Genomic DNA, 22,570 nt, shown 5'->3' on the forward strand with positions numbered 1-22,570 from the left:
GGATCAGGATGGGGGAAAGAGAATATGGTCCAGGTTGTTCCTGGCCACAGGAACATCTGTCGGCAGTAGCTCAGGTAGAGATTCCCAGTACAAAGCATGGGGTCTGCTTACAGTAGCGTGACTGTGAAAAACACAAGCCTCGTAAACTATGCTCTGCTAGCCAGTATCTATTCCATAGCTTCCTCTACAACAGATTATTAGATATTTTTACCAATTGTCTAATTGGGAGTAGTGAAAATAAGTCGGTCATTTTCCCAGGTAATTATCAAAAATCAAACTGGAACCCAAGACTCCTAATCCTGGAAATTCACGTCTTTCTACCCATCTATTAAATCCCAAAAGGAGCCAATGCCAGGTTCATGGTGCGGACTCTCAATTAATCACAGTGGAAAGCAAGACTTGCCAAGGGAAAATCCTCTATTTTGAATTCTTAATCCGCCACCAGCTGAGTTTGCCACAAAGACATGAATATATAATTGAGACATAAAGAAAACATGCCACCAAATTAAACTGTCCTAATTTTAAATCAATAAATTCTTTCTCAAATAACATGAAATGAAAAATCCAAAGAAACACATAAGCTTTCAACAATTGTAGCTGCTTTGTACCCTGAGCCAAACTCTAGCAGACATCAGCTAGATTTTTTTTCCCCATCAAGTGTGAGATGCTAATTTACCACAGACAACTTCTATCAGAAATGTGAGCCTTAAGATAGACTAAAAGTAGTGACATCTGAACATTTTCAACCACCTAGAGACATTGGAAATAGAAAGCCTCTCATGTGTGAGGGAAAGGCACAAGCCAGGGACCTAAAGGCAGAGGTCCCCTTCCTGCAGCTGTCATTTATGCCTAGCAGCAGTCTCTTCCTGTCTCATATAATCATCACAATGTCAAAGCAAAACTCAATACCGTGCACTCTATGTAGAGAAAAGCACCTGAGATGGACTCTGAAGAAGGTATCACATGGCAACTGCAATTGTAAATAGACACTTAGTCCCTCTGCATCTGACTTGAGGGTGGACAGGTCAGCGGCAAGCTGTCCCTTTCTGTCTTAACCATGTAAAGGCCACAGAAGAATGGGCTTCCTCCTTCATCTCAATGTTTATTAACCTGGGTGTTTGTCATGTTCTAGTCCACTGAGAACCTTTCACATATTTGTCCATTTATGTATATATATAATTCTATATGTATAAAATTACATATATTATATAAAATGTACATTTACTTGAGGAACAGAAGTGGCCATATTACCAAATGCCAAGGAAAACCTAGTCTTTTGTGGAAAATCTACATGGCTCTACCTGAAAGAGACATCACACCAACCCTGCCATCAGGTCCACGAGGTGTGCCCAGGTCACTGTTCTTGCCTGGGATACTATTTCTTTCATAAGGATCCCAAATCTCCTCTCAGAAGTAAAGATCCTTGTGAAATGTACTTTTGCAGCTTTGTCTAACCTTATAAGCACCTCCTTTGGGTGAATTCATTATAACTGTACCAACATCCTAATCCTTGTTACCTTAGAAGACACTTGCTTGTTAGTGTTTCAGTGTTTTGTAGTATCTGCTTTCCAGTTACCATTGAATATAATAGAAAAGTGTCCACTGATAATCTTTAACAGAATGACAGGAAGCCTGAGAGTCTCCTATATCAACTTCTCTACGCAGGCTTCTGAAGGTATTTTAACTTAATAAAGAAGAAAAGAATGATTCAAAAGTCTTTCCATCTTTCAAGTACTTAAGTGTTTCCCTAGAATAGTCAAAGCACTGTGAGCAATAGTGATGTCCTTACATATATACAATGTAAATATGACCTGCACTATATATGCATCTGTGAAATAACATCTTCAGGAATATGACAAATAAGAATTCATTCTAGGATTAGCCAGGTCTGCTCTGATTGCTCTTGGAGCAGTCAAAGAACACTACTGTAAACATTTAACTTTGAATATTTTAGTGATGAGGTGTAGTGGCAAAAGCTTATAATCCCATCCTTTCCAGAGGCTACATGTAAGAAGGCTATAGTTAATGTCTGATGCTCTCCTAAGGAAAAGCACAAAGAGCTACAGGAAAAAACAAAACAAAACAAAAAACCCTACAGCATAAGTTGCTTAGGGATGTGGCTCAAGTGTTGCAGTGTTTGCCCTGATTTTAATCCTTGATAATGTTAAAAATAAATAAATGAAGAATACTTCCTTCAAGTGAGTTTGAATAAATCAGCACCTCTGATGTGAGGAATGAGAGGTTACCAGAAAGTGTCTTGAAAATGCTGATATTTAGGATCTGATGTTGCTCTTTTCCCAAAATAAAATAACAACCTTTCTCATTGGAAGCTGCAAAAGGAATCAAGATCCAGAAAAATAAAAATTAAAAAAAATCACAGCTTATTTTTTTATCCTGTGGTGTGGAAGTCTGAGATAGTTTTGAGTCAGCTCCAATTCTCTGGAGAAAATCACCTAACAAAAACATATTTGGTGGTTGCTTATTGAATATCCTTAAGGAGTCCTGGCTGCTTACCTAGTAAAATGCTTCAGCCTCCTGTTAACTCAGTCAAGGTCACTTGAACTCTGCTCTGTAAGGACCTGTATGAAGCCTGTGTGACACAATCTGATTATTTTCTACTGCTTTAACCAGGGAGCATATATAAATTCTGAAGGATGGCTCTTCAGCCACACCAGAAAGCATAGAAAATGGCTCTCATTTGGCCACATATTTCTTAATCACAATGTCCTGCTGAGGTCACATTAGTCTCCTGCACTCCGCCCTGCTTAGCTTAGCAGACAGAGGGTGATTCATGTAGGTTAACAGATGTGACCAGTGGTCCTGCCTTTCTAACAGGTGTTCCCCTCCACATTTGGAGCTGCTTCAAAAGACTGAGAAAAATCACACCCGGAGAAAGGCATGGCCTCATCTGTACATTGTCTAAAGTTTGCATATTAACAGCAGGTAACATGCCTTACTTCTTTGAGGAGTAGTACTGGAATCGAATTTCCCTGCTTTCTCAGTATTCTATCAAGTGCAGAAATGGCGTCTTATGTCCACTCCAAACATTCATTTTCATCTATTTCTGGAACAAGGCAGGAAAAGGAAGGATCGTTGGGAAGTTCAAGTGTGCCTCTCTGGCTACCCTACTGTGGAATCACACAGACACTCAGAAGGTAACATGTCTATTGGGAATTGAAGGATGACATTTTCTTGTACCAGATATATTCAGGGCAGATATAGCTTGGGTAGAAATGGTGGTAGTGGAACTTCTCAGTTCTGTAGGAGCCTGATAGTTTTAAGAGAGTGTCATGTCTTCTATTTGATGTGCCTGGGAATCTTTGCTTTTAAAGTAATGTTTAGATATCACCGTTCCATTTGGTATTTTGTGTTTTAAATGTTTTTCATTTGCGTTCAGAACGAATGGTATCGAGAGTATATAAGTACCTAGAAATTTAAAGTTATGGTTCCTGTTTTCTTAATTTTAGCATTGAGTTTAGCTTGGGAGGGTCAGGCCATTATTCAAGATTAGAAACAAGGTGATATTATATGTTTAGTAGATAATCGGAAAGAATTGGGAACTTGAGCACAATACAAAGTAAGTGAAGACTAAATCAGCCTGCAATCTAGTGATTTAGGAGATTGAGATTTGAGGAGGAAAGTCTAAACCTGGTAGGGCTTGAGTCTCATCTCCCATTAATCAGCAAAAAGCTGGCAGTGGAACTGTGTAGCTCAAGTGGTAAAGTTCCAGCCACAAGGGGAAACAAAAACTTTCAGAGACAGAACAAATAGTCAAAAAAGTGAAGACAGATATGGCCAAAGCTCTATTTTTTGCAAGGCCCCTGCTGGTCAGTAGTGGGTTAGCCCAGTCATTTTCTTGAATTTATTTCAATAACACAAGGAATAAATACCAGTTTACAGTACTGGATTCTTTCCCTCATAGCTGTTCCATTCCATAGGCCAGAGCATTCCCCCTCCCTATTTCACCTGAGCTTCAGAACGGTTTGACTCCAAAGGCAGGTAATTAACTATCAAACAATAGTAGGGATTTTCAGATTAATTCTGCCTAGGAAGAAAAGAGGAAAACTCATTTTCTCCAAACAAAAGGGAGGGGGTGATTAGATGCTCCAACGACAAAAGAGAGTCCTAGATAGGGCCCAGAAAACTGATAAGGAGGCCAACTGCTTTTTTTTTTCTATTATTATTATTACACTAATATCTCTGTTTTCATAAGCTTTGCATTCTCCCATTCTCTATCATGCAAATGATTCTCTAAGTGAGACTGAAGTCCCTTAGGTATGGTAGGTCAAGGATGAGAAGTCAGTTCTCTGTGCTCTGATAAGGAAGGCCTTTGCTGGCATTCTGCAGATAATCACAACACCATTTGCTATACTCCTGTCCCCAGGTTTGTACAAACACAAACAGGTCTTTTTCAAATGCCTTCTCAAGCTGTCTGTAATTTGGCACACAATTCTGCTTTGTAGAGTCTTTGATCTTCTGTTTTCCAAGGTCTGCCTTGGAGACATGGGCACTGTCATTGTATGTGTACTCACAGCTTGTTTTGGCAGAAGGTTCAAGAACTAGCTAGATTCCAGAAACACCTACTTATTAATTATACCAATAATGCAGAAAACCCTAAGTTCAAAGGGGTAAAAAAATCATTATACTCAAATCTTAATAAATCTTAGCTAGAGTGCTCTCTTACTCTGCCCCAAAAATATTAGGCTGTCTAACTGGATTTGTAAATTTTTTGAGTGTTATTACTTCTTGTTCATATTTTGGATAGTATAGTCTCTGCCCTACTTAAGAAATTCAGTCTTCCTCCACTGATTCTGAATGATTCTCTTGCTTATATATGATCACCATCTTTTTTTCTCTTTTCTTTCCTCCCCCTCCTCCTCCCTCTCCTCCTCCTTCTCCTTCTTCTTCTTTTCCTTCCTCTCCTTCCTCTCCTCCTTCTCCTTCTCCTTCCTCTCCTCCTCCTTCTCCTTCTTCCTCTCCTTTCTCTCCTCCTTCTCCTTCTCCTTCTCCCTCCTCCTCCTCCTCCTCCTCCTCTTCCTCCTCCTCCTCCTCCTCCTCCTCCTCCTCCTCCTCCTCCTCCTCCTCCTCCTCCTCCTCCTCCTTCTTCTTCTTGTCTTGGGGCTTGAACTCAGGAGGTCTTATGTAATAGTCCTGAGCTTCTTGATCATGAAGGCTAGTTCTCTACCAAATAAGCCACTGTACCGCTTCTGTTTTTTTTTTTTCTGAGTAGTTTATTAGAGACAAGAATCTTATGGAAATTCCTGTCCAAGTTAGCTTTAAACAGTGACCCTCAGAGCTCACCTTCCTCTGTATCTATCATTACAGCTTTTTTTTAAACATTCATCCCCTTTCCACAATTCTATTTCCCTTTCCACACCACATTTGTCCCTTTGAGAAATGGGGAAAAAAATTCTAGTCTTCACCCTGAATGGTCCTCAAGGGTACCTACTAGTAAAGCTTTCTATGATGGAAATTTGTGTAAATATCCTATATTTCATTGTATAAGGCTATTTCAGCAGAGGAAATAGGGTCAATATGACCAAAGAAGTTTTTCCTTTTGTTTGATCTTTGGGCAGTTTAATTTAAAATGACCACTGTAGTGAGTAGCTACTGGGCATGGTTCTCTTTTCAATATGTCTTTTCCTTCTGTTTTCTCAGCTACAGCCCTTCCACACTGGCTCCTTGGCTCTTGTTCCTCATTTGCTTGGGAATCTTGCCCACATGATTGTCTGGGCTGTGTCTCCAGCCCAGAGCCCGATCCTGTCTCAGCTGCTCCTCCCCTGAAAACTGGCTATCCTCAATGCTGTTTAGAAGTGTCATCATCCTTTTCCCTCTAGGTGAGCCCCGGTTCTTAGAGTATGTTGAACTTTTGGTTCTAGTTCTTCCTTTGACTCCTACTCTTGGACCAATGGGCTTGCACATAGATCCTTATTGTGATTGGTACTCTCTAGAATTCTACTTAATGGTCATTCCTACAACTTCCACTACTACCCATTGTCTATAAGGGGCAAGAGCTCTTACCTGGAGCCTAGGCCAAACTGAATGCAGATTTTAGGCCCTTGCTTCACCCTGCTTCATGATCCTGCCTCATCTCTGCACAATGGGAATGTAGAAATGGCATAGAGGAATTTACACAACCCTAGAGCTATCAAACAGCAAATAAACAAACCAAAACCTCTAATAATAAAGTCCAGTCTTAGATAAAGAGTTAAACCAATAAACTTATTCTGAAAATAAAAGGAGCTCTGTATTTTGCTTTTTGCTTTGCCACAAAGTTATAGGACAATACCAGAATATATATTTTAAAGCATAAAAGCCATCCCAGAGAACAAAGAAGAAAAATTAAGACATAGGAGATAGAAAGTGATGCTTACTGCAGAAGCAAAGGAAAGGAAAAGCCCTCAGTCTTGGGCTAGGTACCAGCCTTCAGTCTTGGGTTCCTAGTCTCAAGTCCTGAGCCAGCCTTTTGCCCTCTGCAACTTCAGTTCTTAGACCCAAGCTTTCAGCTCTCAGGTCCCAGGCCTCATCCCACATTCTCACCTCTCTGTCCCCAGCCACTCGTCCCTAGCTGCTTGTCCTGACACTAATGTAACATTCAGCCTTTAGCTGAATTGCCTGCCACATAAATTGAGCAGTTTGATTGTGGTCTGGGTTATTTCTGCATGCTTTAAAATGTCGCATCCGAAATCATGGGAGTAAGAAGGCCAAATATACTTCAGGTGTTTCCAAAAGTGTTTGGAGTAGAAATTTGGCCCACAGCATCTGTATTCCCAGAAACTAAATTCTTGGAAATGGTTTAGTCAAATGTTATACAATTCTATTTTCTCCACACAGAGTGAACTAGATTGTCAAGAGCAGTTTTCCATCATTTGTCTTATATTTTGGCTAGAGTACATGTTCCCAGAGCTAGTTCTTAGTGATTACTGAGTACAGGAAGGAAGGCAGGAATTTTCATGCACAAAAGGCTTAAGGACCACACCTCAGGTTGAAATACAAATGGTGTCATGACTATTGACAAAACTGAGTTCAAGCCCCTCGAAAGGCAATAAAATAATGTGAACAAAATAATAACCAATTAGGTAAGATGTTTGCTAGCCCCTGTCCCTTTAATTTTAGACCCTAAATGCATTGCACAATATTGTTAAAATGCCATTACTTATTTCTGTGTGGAACTATTTATGTATGATACTGACTGCACAGACATATATACATAGGCAAAATATCAGGTTAGTTCTTTGTTGATACTGTTTATTTTCTTTATTGGTTAGTGGTCATAAAACCATCTCAAAAGCAATATGTAGGTTAAATGACTTGCATGCCAGCTGTGTTTGATTCAGAGTTAGCAAAACAACTTAAATCCAGATAGTCATATTCTGCTAGCATCTCTGTTCAGTGTAATAAATGATCCCAAGATAAACATAATCCTCAATGGTTAGTGTATGTTCTTTCCAACACAGAAACGGAGGCGCCTAGCTCTATTTAGTTTGTCTGATTGTTTTGAAGAGGGGGGAACTGGCTGACTGAAAAAAACTATGGTCTTCTATTCATTAAAGTGTCAATAATACTCAGTCCAGGCATATTGACTGCGGATTAGCTTGGGCTGAGTCTGTGTACAAGACCAATGCCTTTTTTTAACCCAGCTTGTTTCTAGATCAATACACCCATCAGCATTTGAAAATTAGCCCAAGATGTGATTCCAATACTCCAAGTGGTGTGTCAAGCCATGAGGGCACCTAACAAGTCACAGGTGTAAACACCTAGCTGTGGATTAGACATTTTCCATTAGCTTGGACGTGAGTCAAGAAAGATGTCAATTGTGGCCCCCACCCCCACCAGCTACTCAGCCTTGAATGCTGGGAGGCCATGGAAGATCTTGGTCCTATAATTCCAGCCAACTGTTTCAATAAATATGTATTAAATATTTAATTTATATATGTCACTCTATTAAGTATTAAGGGCAGAATTGTGTGAGTATATATGAAAAGGTGACAGAAGAGAAAAAATGACCTAAATAGTGTCCCTGTTTTCAAGAAAGTTTTAGCATTTTTCATTACTCTTGTTTTCCAGCTTCATAAAGGCACGTTTCCAAGAGCAAATGTCTCATCATTTTTACGTTTTCATTGATGTTGCCAGATATTTGTCCGCAGTAAGGATCTGAAATGCTCTGCTTAGTTTGTATTGTACACACTACCCCAGAGAATTTGCCAGATATCCCTATTGAATGGTGACGGTTAAAATTTTTGTCTATCTACAATGAAAATATGTTGAAATGAAGGCACACTGAGTCTTAAATCCCATGCAACAATACCTTCTCTCTGACTTGCAACATTCAATTATAACTTCTAAGTTCTAAGTTATTGAAAGTACTGTTTGGCCCTGGGCTGGTGGCTCACGAATATGATGCTAGTTATATAAGAGTTTGAAAGCTGGAAGATCTCAGTTCTAAACCAGGCTCAGTAGAAAAGTTCAAGAGACTCCTTGAGCAAATTAACCAGCAAAAAGCTGAACTAAGATATATCTACAGTGTTAAAGAGCCATCTATAGAGGTGAACAAATGAGAGGTCCTGAGTTCAAACCCTGCTATTGAACAATTATGTATGTGCACACACACACACACACACACACACACACACACACACACAGATTTGCATATAGGAGCCTGAAAAAAGACTCATTAATAGAACAAAGTATAAAAATTATATGTAAAATATTGTTGTGATCACGATCACCATCTCTGAGAGATCTTTTTGTCTACTATGACCTTCTTTCTTTACTATTAACACTTTACGACTCTGACTTGCTGTCTGACCAAGACTTGCTGTCTTCGTCTCTTGCAGTACTTTCTCTTCAGGAATGCCTTACAAGCTAAACCATTTGGTACTGGAGGGGACCCTTGTGTTTCTCATCAGCTGCCTACGGCCACCTTCCTGTATCGATCATTTGTATGGCTAGCAAATGATGTTATAAATCTCCAAATGGATTTTGGAAGATAAATGCTTTCCCATCCTTGCTAATTCTTCTAGCTCTGATGATCCTTTTATCAAGCCACATACCTCCCTGTTTTCCTTTAACCAAATCACACCACTCTCCACTCCAGTTTTTTGTACATCCCAAGCATGCTGACAAGAAGGAGAGGTGCAGGAAGGACTTCACAGCCTTGCACCTGCATCTGTGGCTGGAGAAACAGATTTTGGTACAAGGCTGGGGAAGAACTTCCACCAGAGCAGTAGCAACTAGCATTTCTCTAATCTGTGATGATTAAGTGAGTATTGAATCTACTGTAAAAGACATTTAAAAGTGAAAAGACAGCAACAGTATTTGAAAAGAGAAAAAAAGAAATAGAAATACAATAGCACAATAAGTCACCTTCAAAAGACCCTTCTATGAGGTGGGTTTTCTACAAAGTTTTATAGACTATGTGCATACAACACAATCCTCACTGGGCGAGGTGGCTCACACCTGTAATCCTAGCTACTTGGGAGGCTGAGATTTGAGGATCGTGTGCACTAAAGTCTGTCAGACTCTTCCAATTGACCACTAGAAAACTGGAAGTGACACTGTGGCTTAAGGGGTAGGGTGGTACCCTTGAGCTGAAGCGCTCAGGAATAGCACTCAGGCCTAGAGTTCAAGCCCCATGACCAACAAAGGCAACAACAACAAAAAAAAAAATACAGGAAAAGAAAAAAAAATCCTCATCTCAGCTCCTCACATGGACCCACTTTACCAAAAAGAAACCCATGAAACACAGTGATAAATTGATCGAAGCTTCTCCACCCAATAGCAGTCCAATGTATCTCTAAACTCTTTCTCTTTTAACTAGGAATCGATTCACTTGTAAAGTGTTTTCTAAATGCCCCAGGACCAGTTCTGCTGTGGAAAGAGATGAACACTAATCCCCAGGCCTGAGACACAGAAAGAGAAAGCAGAACTTGGAGAAAGATGGCAGGAAAACAAAACAAAACAACAACAACAACAAAAACTGTTCCAACAAAAACCTGAAGCAAACACATAAAGTTGGAAATCTGAAGCGTGGGGAGGAGTGCTGTGGGGCTGTAAGATGCAGAGAATCTGAGCTTGATCCTAGAGGAACCACATGAGGCTGAAACCTTGGGCTGGCAAATGAGAAGAGAGAACATATAGGGCAATTGTGAAGCTGGATGGGAAGCTTATAAGTGACCTATGATCCTGGCTGGCTCTGTGTTCTTGGAAGACTGATCTAAGGTCAGAGCATATGTGGAGCATCAGACAACCATTAAAATACTATTCATAAAATAAAGCAAGATTCCAGTTGAATGGAACATTTTCAAAAATACATAGGGGATAGAAAATCATGGAAAGCAACAATTAGAAGATAGTTTTACAAGGAAATACATTATGGGGATAAAAAGAAAAAGGAAACAAAAAACTAGTTATGATCAGTGGGCAACATTCAGCTTCTAAATGCACAATAACAACCAGAAAGGTATCCTCAGTGTATATAACAAACAGAACTCATCTGATAGGAATCATGGTAAAAAAAAAATATCCCCAATAACAGCTTTCCCAGCCACCCATCCAGGCTTCCCAGACAAGCATCACTCACCTTGTACAATGAGGTGAACCCGAGAGGTCTTTGGGTGGTTGTCTGTCTGCACTGAGCAGGTATATGGGCCTTCGTCGTACACATCCACATTCTGAATCTCGATGCTGTACTGGGTTTGGGTGTTACTCAGGAGGATCACGCGAGGATCCAGGCACCACTTGTCATTCCCAGCATACAGGATTGTGCTGCGATTTAACCAGGCCACCCGGGTAACTCGGTTGTCAATGGTGCACCTGAAAGAAGATAAAGCCCAAACAGGTAAGTCAATGAACAACAGGGGAAAGGGGAAACACACACACACACACACACACACACACACACACACACACACACACACACACACACACACCAAATTAAAGCCATTGAAACGAGAGCTTTCTGGCAAGGATAGGAAGGAAGCAACCATCTTCTTACTAGGAATTATCGTCCTCTTTTATTCCCAGGATACATATATGCATTTTTCTTGCTTGATATTTTGTTCTTCATGGAGGCAAACTTTCTGGAATGTAGTTAAGTTTTCTGAGGATTGTACCCTAAGGCCTTGTCTCAAGTTTCTAGGCCTTGAGAAGTTCCATGCTCCTCAAACCACTGGAACAAATTGTCACACCACATTTGCACTTCCAAACTTACACTCAGAATGGGTAGACCTCGCTAGCACTACCGGCTCTGGTTATAGTAACAAGTTGTCTGGTACTGATCACAGCCCCATTTGTATGTCCTATTAGAAGAGGAATTCAGTCACAGAGAAACTAAATTATTTTCCAAATCATACGTTTAATATGTGCTAGCTCAGAAATCCAGTCTTTACCACCCCTCATCACATTCATCTCAGAATAGCAAATTCTAACAGAAGGCTTCTGAAGTCAAAACTAAATATGGACCACCGCCTTTGCTGTTTCTCTTCATGATACCCAGGGGCAGAAATGTTCAATTATTGCTAGACTAAAGGCATTTTCCAAAAAATCTCCAAACTGCTTGCATGTATAAAAATAGATCTCCTCTCTTTTATTTTTACATCTGGAGTTCTCAAATTGTAGAAGCTTCCTTCTTTTCTGTACTTTGAAATCTCCCAGAGACTCGAGCCAAGTCTTCATCATAGCATTCTGTCTGGATTCATTTCTCTCTCTTGCGACACTAAGTATGTTCTATGGCCTTAGGCTAAATTCACAAACACACTGTCCTGAGTATTATTGCTGGAAATAGCTATGTTGCATGGTATGTATAATGAGGCCTTGTGTTACACATGCTTTGGCAGTGTACAAAGGCCTTTCACATTCACATGGTCCCATTTAATTCCTGCAATAAATCTGAGTGTAGATACTCCCACCCATTTGCTGCTTTAAAGAGCAGTACTTCAGAGTTTCAAGTACCTAGTTTTGCCCCAGGTTAGACATAGAAAGTATTGAAATCAGATCTTTTTGCCAACTATACCCAGTTCAGGTCCTGTCTCTGCCTGAGATTGTACAAAGAAGATCTTTTCACTTTTCAGTGGGAGGAATTTTCACTTCTATCAAAATCTCAAAATGGTCTCTCTGACCATTAAAAAGTCATGCGCTATTCCTTGACATTGCTACACCATTAATTCTTGCTTCCCTAGGTGCTCTCTCTCAAGATGAGAACAGGCACTGTGCATCCTTTCTGGTTTACTTGTGTAAATGTCACACTACCATTGGAGATGCCACTTGGGTGTTGATGAATGCTATACTGAGAATTCTGTGAGGGAAAACTGTCCAACCAGAGTCCAGCAAGTTTTACATTGCTTAAAATACTTTCTAGAAATGTAGGAGCAATGGAGGGTCTCTCCAGCATCCTTCTGATATAAAAGCATGGAAGACCTGCCTAGGAAAAGGTCAGGGAATGCTTTTCAAAGCAAGCATGAGCCACTTATGTCAGAATCACAAGTGAGGTTCATAACCTCTATTATCCCCTAATCTGCTGATTCAGAATCTTTTGAAACCCGTGTGTGTGTGTGTGTGTGTGTGTGTGTGTGTGTGTGTGTGTGTGTGTAAACTGAACTTAAGGCAAAAAGTCCCGTTGGATCACACTCAAAAGTTTAAAAGCCACTGGTGTCAAAGTACATCATTTATGAAGCATGGTATGAAATGAAAGAAGCAGAGATCTCTGTTCAAGAATTAGTAAGAACTTTGAAATGGATAGAGCAAAGCACTACAGTAAATGAACTTCCTTACACTCATAAATAGCCATACATATCAGACTTTACTGTGCTCATGAATTTCGAGGGAGGGGCAGATCTTGATGATAAATAAACATGAAATAAGAACTGAGAGCTCAGATCAGCCATGTCAATGATCTTAGGAACAGGCTTTACCTAGAAATGAGCAACCTTCACGTTAGCATTTACCTGTGGAGTAGGCCCATGTGATCTGCAAACAGTAGCAGCAACCTCAAAAACTGCCTCATCAACCCCATCAGAGGGCCTCACCAAATTCAGGAGGCTCATTCCTGTAATCTTAGCTACTCAGCAGTTGAAATTGAGGTTTGCAGTCAGCCTGGGAAAAATGTTCAATTGAATCCACCTCAATTATTGATTGTGGTGAGAAGCTACACAGGGGCTAAGATTGAGGGAATAATGCTGCCAAAGTTAACCAGGCCGAAAAGAGGGGATGGGGGAAGGGAGTTCACCAGGTTCTAATTGGACAAAACATAGTTTGTCACATGGGTATGTATGAATTACTCTGGCTATTGAGTAATAGCATAAATAGGAGGATCGCTATGCAAACTAATTTAGGCAAAGATAACCAACTTGACAAATAGGCAGACCAAAAAGGGCTGGAGGCATACCCTAAGTGGTAAGTAACTGTCTAATAAGCATGAAGCCATGATCTCAAAACTCAGTACCATGATATACTATTTGCAGTTATTTCTTTTTCCTTTCTTTCTTTATTCCTTTGGTTTATGCCCTGCCACCACTGTTGTTGATTTCTTGTAGATAAGATTATCTTATTGGGGGAAGGGAAAGGGGATCATAAAAGCAGTGGGAGAAAGGGTGTACCAATGTAACAATGCTACTTACTGGATGCCAACTTTACAAAGGGAGTCGGGGGGGAGAAGGAAATCTGGAGTGGGGGTGAAACAGGAGAAAATGAGGGAGACTATAACACTGTTCAAAGAGAAATGTACTCATTACCTAACTTACATAACTGTAACTCCTCTGTACATCACCTTTACAATGAAAAATAAAGAAAAGGCAATACAGACTATAAAGCCCTTGTCATAGGCAATGGTGCAAAAATCTGCATTTTCCTAAGATCGCCAGGTAACTTAAATGACATGAATGCTGGATTGGTTTAGAAGACATTCCAACTCATCTTTGGGGCTTTGATGACACAATCCAAAGCATCTTCAGACTGGAAATCAGTTGGCAGAGGAACATGGCAATATTTATATTCTACACACAGCCAGTTATATTTGTTTTCCATTGGTTCAAAATCCCTCAAAAAGGACAAAACACTCAATGACTATTTTCATCATTATGTACCTGGGTCAACATTCACAGCAAAACTGTGCTTGGATCTAAGCAGAGAATGGGTATAACTGACACTGGAAGCCCAAGCTTCTTAGATACAAGTCTGCTAGAATCTGTGCAAGTTAGGTACATGTATTCCAACTCAAAAACATGATTGTGTCCACTTATTCTTGCTACTTTACAGATGAGAGTTACTGAGACAAAGATCACTCTGAGACTAAACTGTAGGACCAGTATTCACGCCATTTTTTTCTCTTTGTTTTATTTTACATTTTTAATTCACTGTCCTTGAATGCCTTTCTATGTCTCAAACAACAAAATAATAATAAGTCCAGTTCACAACCAGAATCTTTGATAAAACTGGGGTGGCTGAGTCCCTAGCCCCAAGTTCCTGGCTCAGTAGTTTGGAATTTTCAAGCCTGCCCTTCTGACCCCACCCCAAGTGGTGCTGAGGCTGCTAGTTGGAGATTGGGCTTTGAGACCCATTCATTTAGATATCTGGTTCCTGGTGACATGAGAGCACAGGGTGATCGAGCACTAAGAAATGATGCTTGTCAGAAACAATTTCCCATTACTTTGTCGTTGAGAAAGTTATTGTAACCAATATGTTCTGGAAAGCCATAGCAGACATCTAGTCCCCCCCGCCCCTGCCCCAGCAGTTGAATTTGACCAGATACCAGTAAAATGTTCATGCTGCAGAATATTCTGACCAACAGATGCTAAGATATATATGTGTGTGTGTGTGTGTGTGTGTGTGTGTGTGTGTGTGTGTGTGTGTGTGTGTGTGTGTGTGTATTGTTTTGGATGCTCACAACAGGACATCTTACAACCTCAAGATGGATGCCAGAGGACGGTGTGGCTTTCTGATGAGTGTCTAATTACTGAGAATTAGCTGAAACAAAAACCCTCCCACCACAGTTCGCTGCATTACAAGACCAAAGAGGTCCCTCTGCTGCCACATGAAAGCTGCAGCCAGTTTCCAGCACAGCTATGCAGCTCTTGGGATATACTTCACTGTAAAGTTGGCATAGCATCAGCTGTGGTTTTGGGCACATCCAAGGTCATGTTTAGATGTCCAAACTGTCACTGCTGCAGATCAGTCTTACTGAGTCTCCATGGAATTAGCGCTGGTTTCTGCAGAGATGGATCACAAAGGTAACTCGCCAGCCAACTCCTGTCACCTCCTCATATCTGCCCCTATCTATCTGTCTCATTTATCCAGTCTCCATAACAATGCAGAGGAGACATTTTTTTTCCTAAGTTAAAAAAAAAAAAAAGCAAAAAGAGCGTAATTGCTCTCTCAGCCAGAGCGAATGTGTTGGTTGGTGGGGTGTAGGTCAAAATTCAGGGATGAAAACAAAGCCAACAAGCTTCTTAATGGCAGACACTATTCTTCACAAAGTTCTACAAAATCACTCCTAAATACACCTTCTGAAGGTGATTAAGTAGGAACTTAACAAGGACTGAGTGAAGTTGCGAACTCACCAGGCCGTGATTAATACAGGTCAACAGTGCCAAAGATAGCCATTTGTCAGCCATGTGGGAGACAGTCCCAGGTCAGTGGGATTCAGGCCAGGGAGAAAAAAAAGTTATGGAAAGGGTGGGAAGAGCACACAACCTAACCCAGAATCTCTCTTTCACTATCTTGACATATTCACATCTCACACATCAATGTTTTCTCCATCCAGCAAGATTCATATACCAGGACCTCAATAATGTTTGTGACACCACAGTCTCTGAAGCTTCCGACATTCCTCAACCTGAGCTTTTGATGTTTCTGTGAGTGATTTTTATTGTTTCAATCACCAATGCCAATTGCCTTACGGTGATCCTGTATCCTGCCTTATCCAGAATCCTGCCAGGAAGAATAAGGCAAAGAGAGGCACACAGAGACTGAGACACACAGATAATAACACACACACACACACACACACACACACACACACAGAAACATAGAGACAAAGACACATGAAAAGAGGGACACACAAAGATAAAGATGGAGAGAAAGGGGTACTGGAGCAGGGGAGACATTTATTATCCATTTCATTGGTGAAGCCCAAGGCTCTTCTTGGTGTCTGTATTCTCTTCAGTGATGAAAAAAAAAAAAAAAAAAAAAACCAAAACATGTGAAATTGGCCAGAACAGAATCTAGTCAAGATCATACACTCAACTAGGTACCAGGGCCTGGGGGGGAGTGGGAGGGGAGTTGGGGGAACGGGGCGGGGAGGGGGGGAGGGAGTGTGGAAGAGGGTGGGGTTGCCACACCTATAATTTACTGTCATTGCAACCATTATGCGGAAAGAAAACAGCCTTCTATGTCCTTAATGAAAGGTTTTATTACACATGTTGTGTTTATAGAATAGCACACAATGATTATGCAAGCCCAGGCTGTGTGCTTAGAAATAAAACTATGAAACTATAGACTCATTGCTTCAGGGTTATGTTTGGATTCTGGATGAGGAAACAGAGATAAGAATTTGAAAACAAGAAGACAAAACAGTAAAAATGATCTGCTTGGAACTGTCCAAAGACACACGTAAAAGAAGAGCTGAAAGAAACAGATTACTGAAGAAAGCGGAGAAATGTCCACGCCGTGGCCTTTCTTGATTTCACCTGCCTGAAGAACTGAGGGCAATAATAGGTCAGGGCAATGTGTAATGTGCAGGCTTGGTCTATCAAATGGCCCTCTAACTGCTATTGAAGGGAGGTACGCTTGAGGCCACAGCAAAATAAGCACTACCATACTTCACAGCATCTGGGTACAGTCGCCTCTTATCACAAGAAAATGCTCCAATGGCCCTTGTATTTGCTTTCTTGGAGCACTGAGCCTGTGCCCCACACCTCTGCTCAAGCTTTGCAACAAAATACAATATGAACGGCTGGGAAACTCCCTTACTACCTAGTCCTGGGGGGGGGGGGGGCGGGGACTCACCTGGGTACACCTTCTCCATCTGTTTTTTTCTCATACATTTTTATTGTAATTAATGGAAGGGTAACATTATATTCACCAGATAGAAGGTTCATTACTTCACATACATTGATACCCTTTCTCATGTCTTGGTCCCCATTTCCCTCCCCCCACCCCCACACCTCATCTTGTTTCCCCCTTTCCCTATCCAGCTTCAAACAACCAAATACACATATATACAATATATCAGACAACCAGGTGAAATATCGTAACAATATGAGATAACCAAGGGACAGCAAAAGAGATGAGAGATAACATAGTACATTAAGGACAATAATCACTCATTATATGGCTTTTGTTTCTATATCCTGGAGTTTCTTTCATTTAGCATGATTCTATATGGCCTTATGTATCTAGGTTTTGTTCTATTGTAAATCTCTGCTAGGAGAGCCCAAGGTTTCTACTGATTATGACAAATGAGGGAAACTTCTGAGCCTATGTTCCTTTGAGTCTGGCTTACTTCACTTAATATGATTTTTTTCTAAGTCTTTCCATTTCCTTACAAAAGGGGTGATGTTCTTTCTGACAGCAGCATAGAATTCCATTGTGTATAAATACCACATCTTTTTAATCCACTCATCAACTGAGGGGCATCTGGGTGGGTTCCATGTCTTTGCTATGGTAAATAGTGCTGCAATGAATATCATTGTGCTAGTGGCTTTAGTATGCCCTTGTTTCTGGACGATTGGGTAAATGCCAAGTAGTGGAATTGCTGGGTCATAGGGGAGTTCTATGTTTAGTCTTTTGAGGAGCTGCCATACTGCTTTCCATAGTGGTTGAATGAGTTTGCACTCCCACCAACAGTGCAGTAGTGATCCCTCCTGGCCACATCCCCTCCAGCCTCTGTTGTTAGTAGATTTCTTGATCCTGGCCATTCTAACTGGAGTGAGGTGGAATCTTAGAGTTGTTTTGATTTGCATTTCTTTTATGGCCAGAGATGTGGAGCATTTCTTCATGTGTCTATAGGCCATTCTTATTTCTTCTTCAGAGAAGACTGTCTTTCAGTCTTTGACCCATCTTTTAATGGGGTGGTTGTTTCTTTGTTCTCCATCTGTTTTTGAAGAAGTGTTTTCCAGGGGAAAAGTATGAGAAATAAACAAAGCAGGATATTCCCTCACTGAAATTATGGAATTCAATATCAAACCACACCTCAGCCCTGTATAGAAGAACTATGTCATTAGCAAGATGTATTTTTTTGACCCTACTGGATATTTTATAAAGTTTAAACTTACATGGCAGTTACAAAGTCAGTTTAGTTCTTATAGACAAAAACTCTTGCCTTGCATCTCAATTTGTTGCTGTTTTGGTTTACACGACAAAACAGATATGTGCTTTGAAACTGCCTAGCTGTGGAAATAATGCCAAGTTTAACCACACCTGGGCCCACTTCTGACAGAGGAGAAAAGAGGGCTGGGAGGAAAACTAAAGACAATCCCAGGTGTGTACATAACACCCTGTGATCCTACAGTGCTAGTAGATGGCTACAGTCAGGGCCTGGTAGAGAAGGAGGAAGACGAGGACAAGGACAGGGACAAGGAGGAGGAGGAGGAGGAGGAGGAGGAGGAGGAGGAGGAGGAGGAGGAGGTGAAGGAGGAAAAGCTTTGAAGTCTGGCTGCAGGAGTGAAAGTCCCAGCTTTGTTCTCAATGCTTCTGAGACCTCAGAGAGCTACCTTACTTCATTGAGTTCCATTAGGTCATCCATTCAGGTCATCTGACTTCCATTTAGGCTAATGCATAGAAATGTATTGCTCTGTACTCTCTAGAAACCGGATAAAGATTGTTATTATGCACTGTGCTCATATAGATGCCTCCTTTATTTTACATATATACATGTATCATATCTAAAACATCACTATATCTTCTTCAAATACAAAGGACCAGGGGTCCTGACATATTCTCTCATATTGCCACAGCACATTTTAAATGTATGTTTAAAAGTAAATATTTGATTTTTAAAAATCTCCATTTTTTTCCATAACTACCCAAAATGTAAATAGTGAGAAGGCCTGTGTCCAAAAAAGTGATGACAGGATAATTAGACTGAATTTCTGTCTCCAAGAATCCAGAACCAGAGATATAAATGTGCATACCTGGCCACTGTTGGTTTGAACAAGTACAAAGGAAGCAGTTTCCTTTCACTCGTTAATATTTTGAAAATAAGGTATGAAGCTATTTTTATGGATTTCCATCTATCCTTTTGCCCTTCCCTTGCACGTCAAATCAAGTAGTTTTACAACCAGCACCAGATGACATAAGCAATGTAAGGTTGGCTCCATGTCATGGTTAAACCCTGACCACCTGAAAGGTTTGCTTTCTGTTTCCCTCTCTAGTGTGTTAAAATATTCCATACGTGATTTCAAATCTCTTTATCCCTTTGATGCAGAGCTACCATTCTTGAGAGAGAAAGCCCATAAGTATTGGTAGTGGATTCAGTTTAAGTTTGCTAGAACTCAATCTGCTATTTCACCTTGAACTCTAGGGAGGGAGTCCTATAAAACTATATCTCAACCTCAGATAGTTAATTTTATGTGTTAACTTTTCCAGGCTATGCCAATTAGAAAAAAAAAAGGTGCCGAGTAAATCACTGGAGAGTCTAGGAAAGGACAAAGACATAGAGTATTTGGAATTGGAAGCCTTCATAGAAGAAAAGGGATAAATGAAGCCAGTGAATCTGTACATAGTGATCTCTGCAGGTCCCTTCCTTCTACAGCAGAGTGACTTGAATCATTACATCAGTAGGTGCTAATGCCCCAGGCTCCCACAGCGGTGGTACAAAACAGACTAGAGGAGAAAGGACAGCATGTGCCACAGATTATGATTTTCCATACAAACCAACAAGCAAAAGACCTTACCCCAGGTTTTCTCCAAGTAATCTTACTTCCTGGTGGCACTTGATGCTACCTCCCCTTACTCCTTTGGTCCTGTGAATGATTATGATGTCTTATGATATATGGACCATGACTATCCATTGTGGTTTTTCTCAGGCCTTGGATGCACCTTTGTAAATAACCACTCTATTAAACTCTTCCCACAAACTCCCTATCTGAGCATGCCATGTTTTCCCTCTAAGAGTACTGACCATTTCAGATACAACTTCATGTGACAGATGTGTCACTTAACCCTGAGGACACAGAGGCCAGAGTACAAAAACAAAGAATGCTGCAGAGGCTCTTTGGAAGTATTGCAAATGTCCAGTCAACACAGACCTCTCTAGAATGAAGGGGCTACAAAGAAGAAAGGAGATTCTATGAAACAAATCCCTCTGCTGTCTCATCTTTACACTGTCTTCCATTCTGTCCTCTTGACCTGGTCTGTGCAAAGCCAGAATCTGCCCAGTCTGGCAGAATACAGTATATACAGGTAAAACACTCGTATTTCCTGAACATTGTTTACAGTTGTCCTGTGCATGTCAGGACTTTCTTAGGCAGAGTGGATATATAGCGCAATATAGCATATTGTGCTATGCTAGAAAATGGGGCTGGACAAAGTTTGTTCCCCCTATACCAGGGCCTGATGTGGCTGAGAAGCCTGTGCCTTCTTGGCAGCCTTGTGCATGTCCATCAGCTAACACATACTACCTGTGACCCTTTCCTTAGGCTACTGTTATTTTTATCTCCTTATTGAGATACACTTTCTCTGTACTCACCAGGCCTAAATACTACCTGTAGCTCCTCCTAATACACTGAAGTACTGTTTATATTAAGACATAAATATCACCCAGATGAACCCCATGGCTGAGTCCAATTGGTATAAACTCACATCTCAAGCTGGATGAAGGTGACATAGCCTTCCAGTCATCCAGGAGATTCTATGAGTAAGTATCCATACAGGCCTCTATTGGTTTCACCCAGTCACTATATAGGTTCACAGCCATAGATTGCATACACCTATGACCTTATTTGAGGGAAAATGGTAGAAGGAAAGCAATCTGGCCTACAGCCCAGAACAGAACAGTCTTTGCTGCAATGAAAGCCACAGTGCAAGAGAAGGAAGAACAGGCCGGAGACAATTTGTATCTAGAATCCCAGAATGAAAAATAAAAAAGAGGACTCTTGCTCTCTCACTTAGTGACCTTGGCCACACATCATTTCCCCTCTTGGTGGTGCCACTGTGCAAATGATTGCTGGAGGCCAAGACAGAAGTGAGAGACAGCTGGCAAGTGGGCCACATCTTCCCTAGAGAGCATCTGACCAGTAGCAAAGCAGCATTTCTGCCATCCGAGGGGGTGAGACAGAACAGGAGGACAGAAGCAATATGCAGATGTTGCCTGAGCAGCTGGGGGTTTGTCCTTCTTCACTCATGTCTCATAAAGTCCTCACCAGACTCAACTTTCTCCAGTGGCCTATGCAGGAAAGGAGGATGAATTCTCCAGGGGCTAGAAAAAATGAACATGCCTCAAGACAAGAGAATGTAAGAATCCTTCCATGCAGAAGAGTTAATTAGGTCTCTCCAGATAGTTAATTTAGGTTATACAATACCTATGGGAAGGAGAAACTTGTTCCCTAGAAAGACTGGAGTTCCCTGTGGGAAGGAAATCTCATGGCTCAGCCAGTTGCAGTCTTAGGGCATTCCTCTACCTATAAGTGGAAGACTTCCTCATTCACAACTTTTCCGCAGGATTTCTTCAGCAGCAGCCTTGGAGCAGTTGGTTGTGTGAAGAACTACTCTCAGAGAAGGGAGCACACGTCCTTGAATTAGTTTAGTGTTAATAGTGGATAGAACTAGCTGTGGCCTTCAACTTCTGATGACTTCTCCTCCAGGCATTAGCTCTTACAGAGAAGCTATATATGAAAGACCTCAGGGATAGAGGAGGACAGAGATAACCTGGCTCTCTTAATTCATGCTTTCTCTGTCCTATGTACTAGTACATAAAGTTCAAAAGTGGCTTTTAGGCCAAGAAGAAATCCACAATTGTTTTCACTCAAGGAGAAGGGCAAATGTGTTGTTCCACCTTTATCATTGACTCAAAGTAGGCAATGCCAGGAAAAGGCAATCTCTAGGCTATGTAAGCTACAGAGTCGAGGTATGTAGGTCCATAGAGAGATGTAAAGCATGGAGCCAGAAGGGATATAGGAAGCCTCTGATGTCCTCTCCTCGATCCCCTGTGCCATGAAAACTTTCACAAGATATGACACTCCTCAATGTTCAGCCCAGTTCCTACAGACCCCTTCTGTCTCTGCTGCCTTCCAGATTCCTGCATACTTCTGTTTCAATATATTTCTTCTGAAGCCTTTCACAAGCCCTTGTATATCTGGCATAGAGAACTGCATGTACCCTGGAGTTGGCATCCTCAGATAACCGTTGCATTACTCATGTGTGAGGAGGAAGGACCTTAGGCAACTTGGGAGTTTGGACCTATCCTACCTCTAGCGTCCCTGCATCTTCGTATAGGCCACTTCTGTGATGACTTCACTACATATAGTGTTCAACTCAGAACCTGCATTTGGAGAAAGATTGATCCTGAACCTGTGGGTATGGGAATGGGGCATATATGGTCAGGGCTCTGGATTGACAGGAAGGTAGCATTGGTATA

The 22,570-nt window shown here is 41.1% G+C and overlaps 1 protein-coding gene and 1 long non-coding RNA gene across 7 annotated transcripts in view; one reads left to right on the top strand and one right to left on the bottom strand.

Moving 5' to 3' along the window:
* Nucleotides 1–22,570, bottom strand: part of LOC150045740 (neurotrimin) — a 1,008,551-nt gene that overhangs the window by 176,173 nt on the left and 809,808 nt on the right. For all 5 annotated transcript variants that reach the window (XM_090319730.1, XM_090319732.1, XM_090319731.1 and 2 more), the window contains exon 3: nucleotides 10,583–10,815. In XM_090319730.1, the coding sequence (XP_090175856.1) occupies nucleotides 10,583–10,815 (233 nt within the window). The remainder of the gene's footprint in view (nucleotides 1–10,582; nucleotides 10,816–22,570) is intronic.
* On the top strand, nucleotides 2,809–9,958 carry LOC150045741 (uncharacterized). Of its 2 annotated transcripts, XR_016532840.1 has the most exons (4): nucleotides 2,809–2,943; nucleotides 3,075–3,155; nucleotides 8,068–8,146; nucleotides 9,821–9,958. It is a non-coding gene; the product is annotated as an uncharacterized LOC150045741 (long non-coding RNA). The 2 variants fall into 2 exon arrangements; XR_016532839.1 differs by lacking the exon at nucleotides 9,821–9,958 and having other exon boundaries at nucleotides 8,068–8,290.

The sequence above is a fragment of the Megascapheus bottae genome, chromosome 27 (genome assembly GCF_031878675.1).
Source record: "Megascapheus bottae isolate mThoBot1 chromosome 27, mThoBot2.hap1, whole genome shotgun sequence".
Taxonomy (NCBI): Eukaryota; Metazoa; Chordata; class Mammalia; order Rodentia; family Geomyidae; genus Megascapheus; species Megascapheus bottae.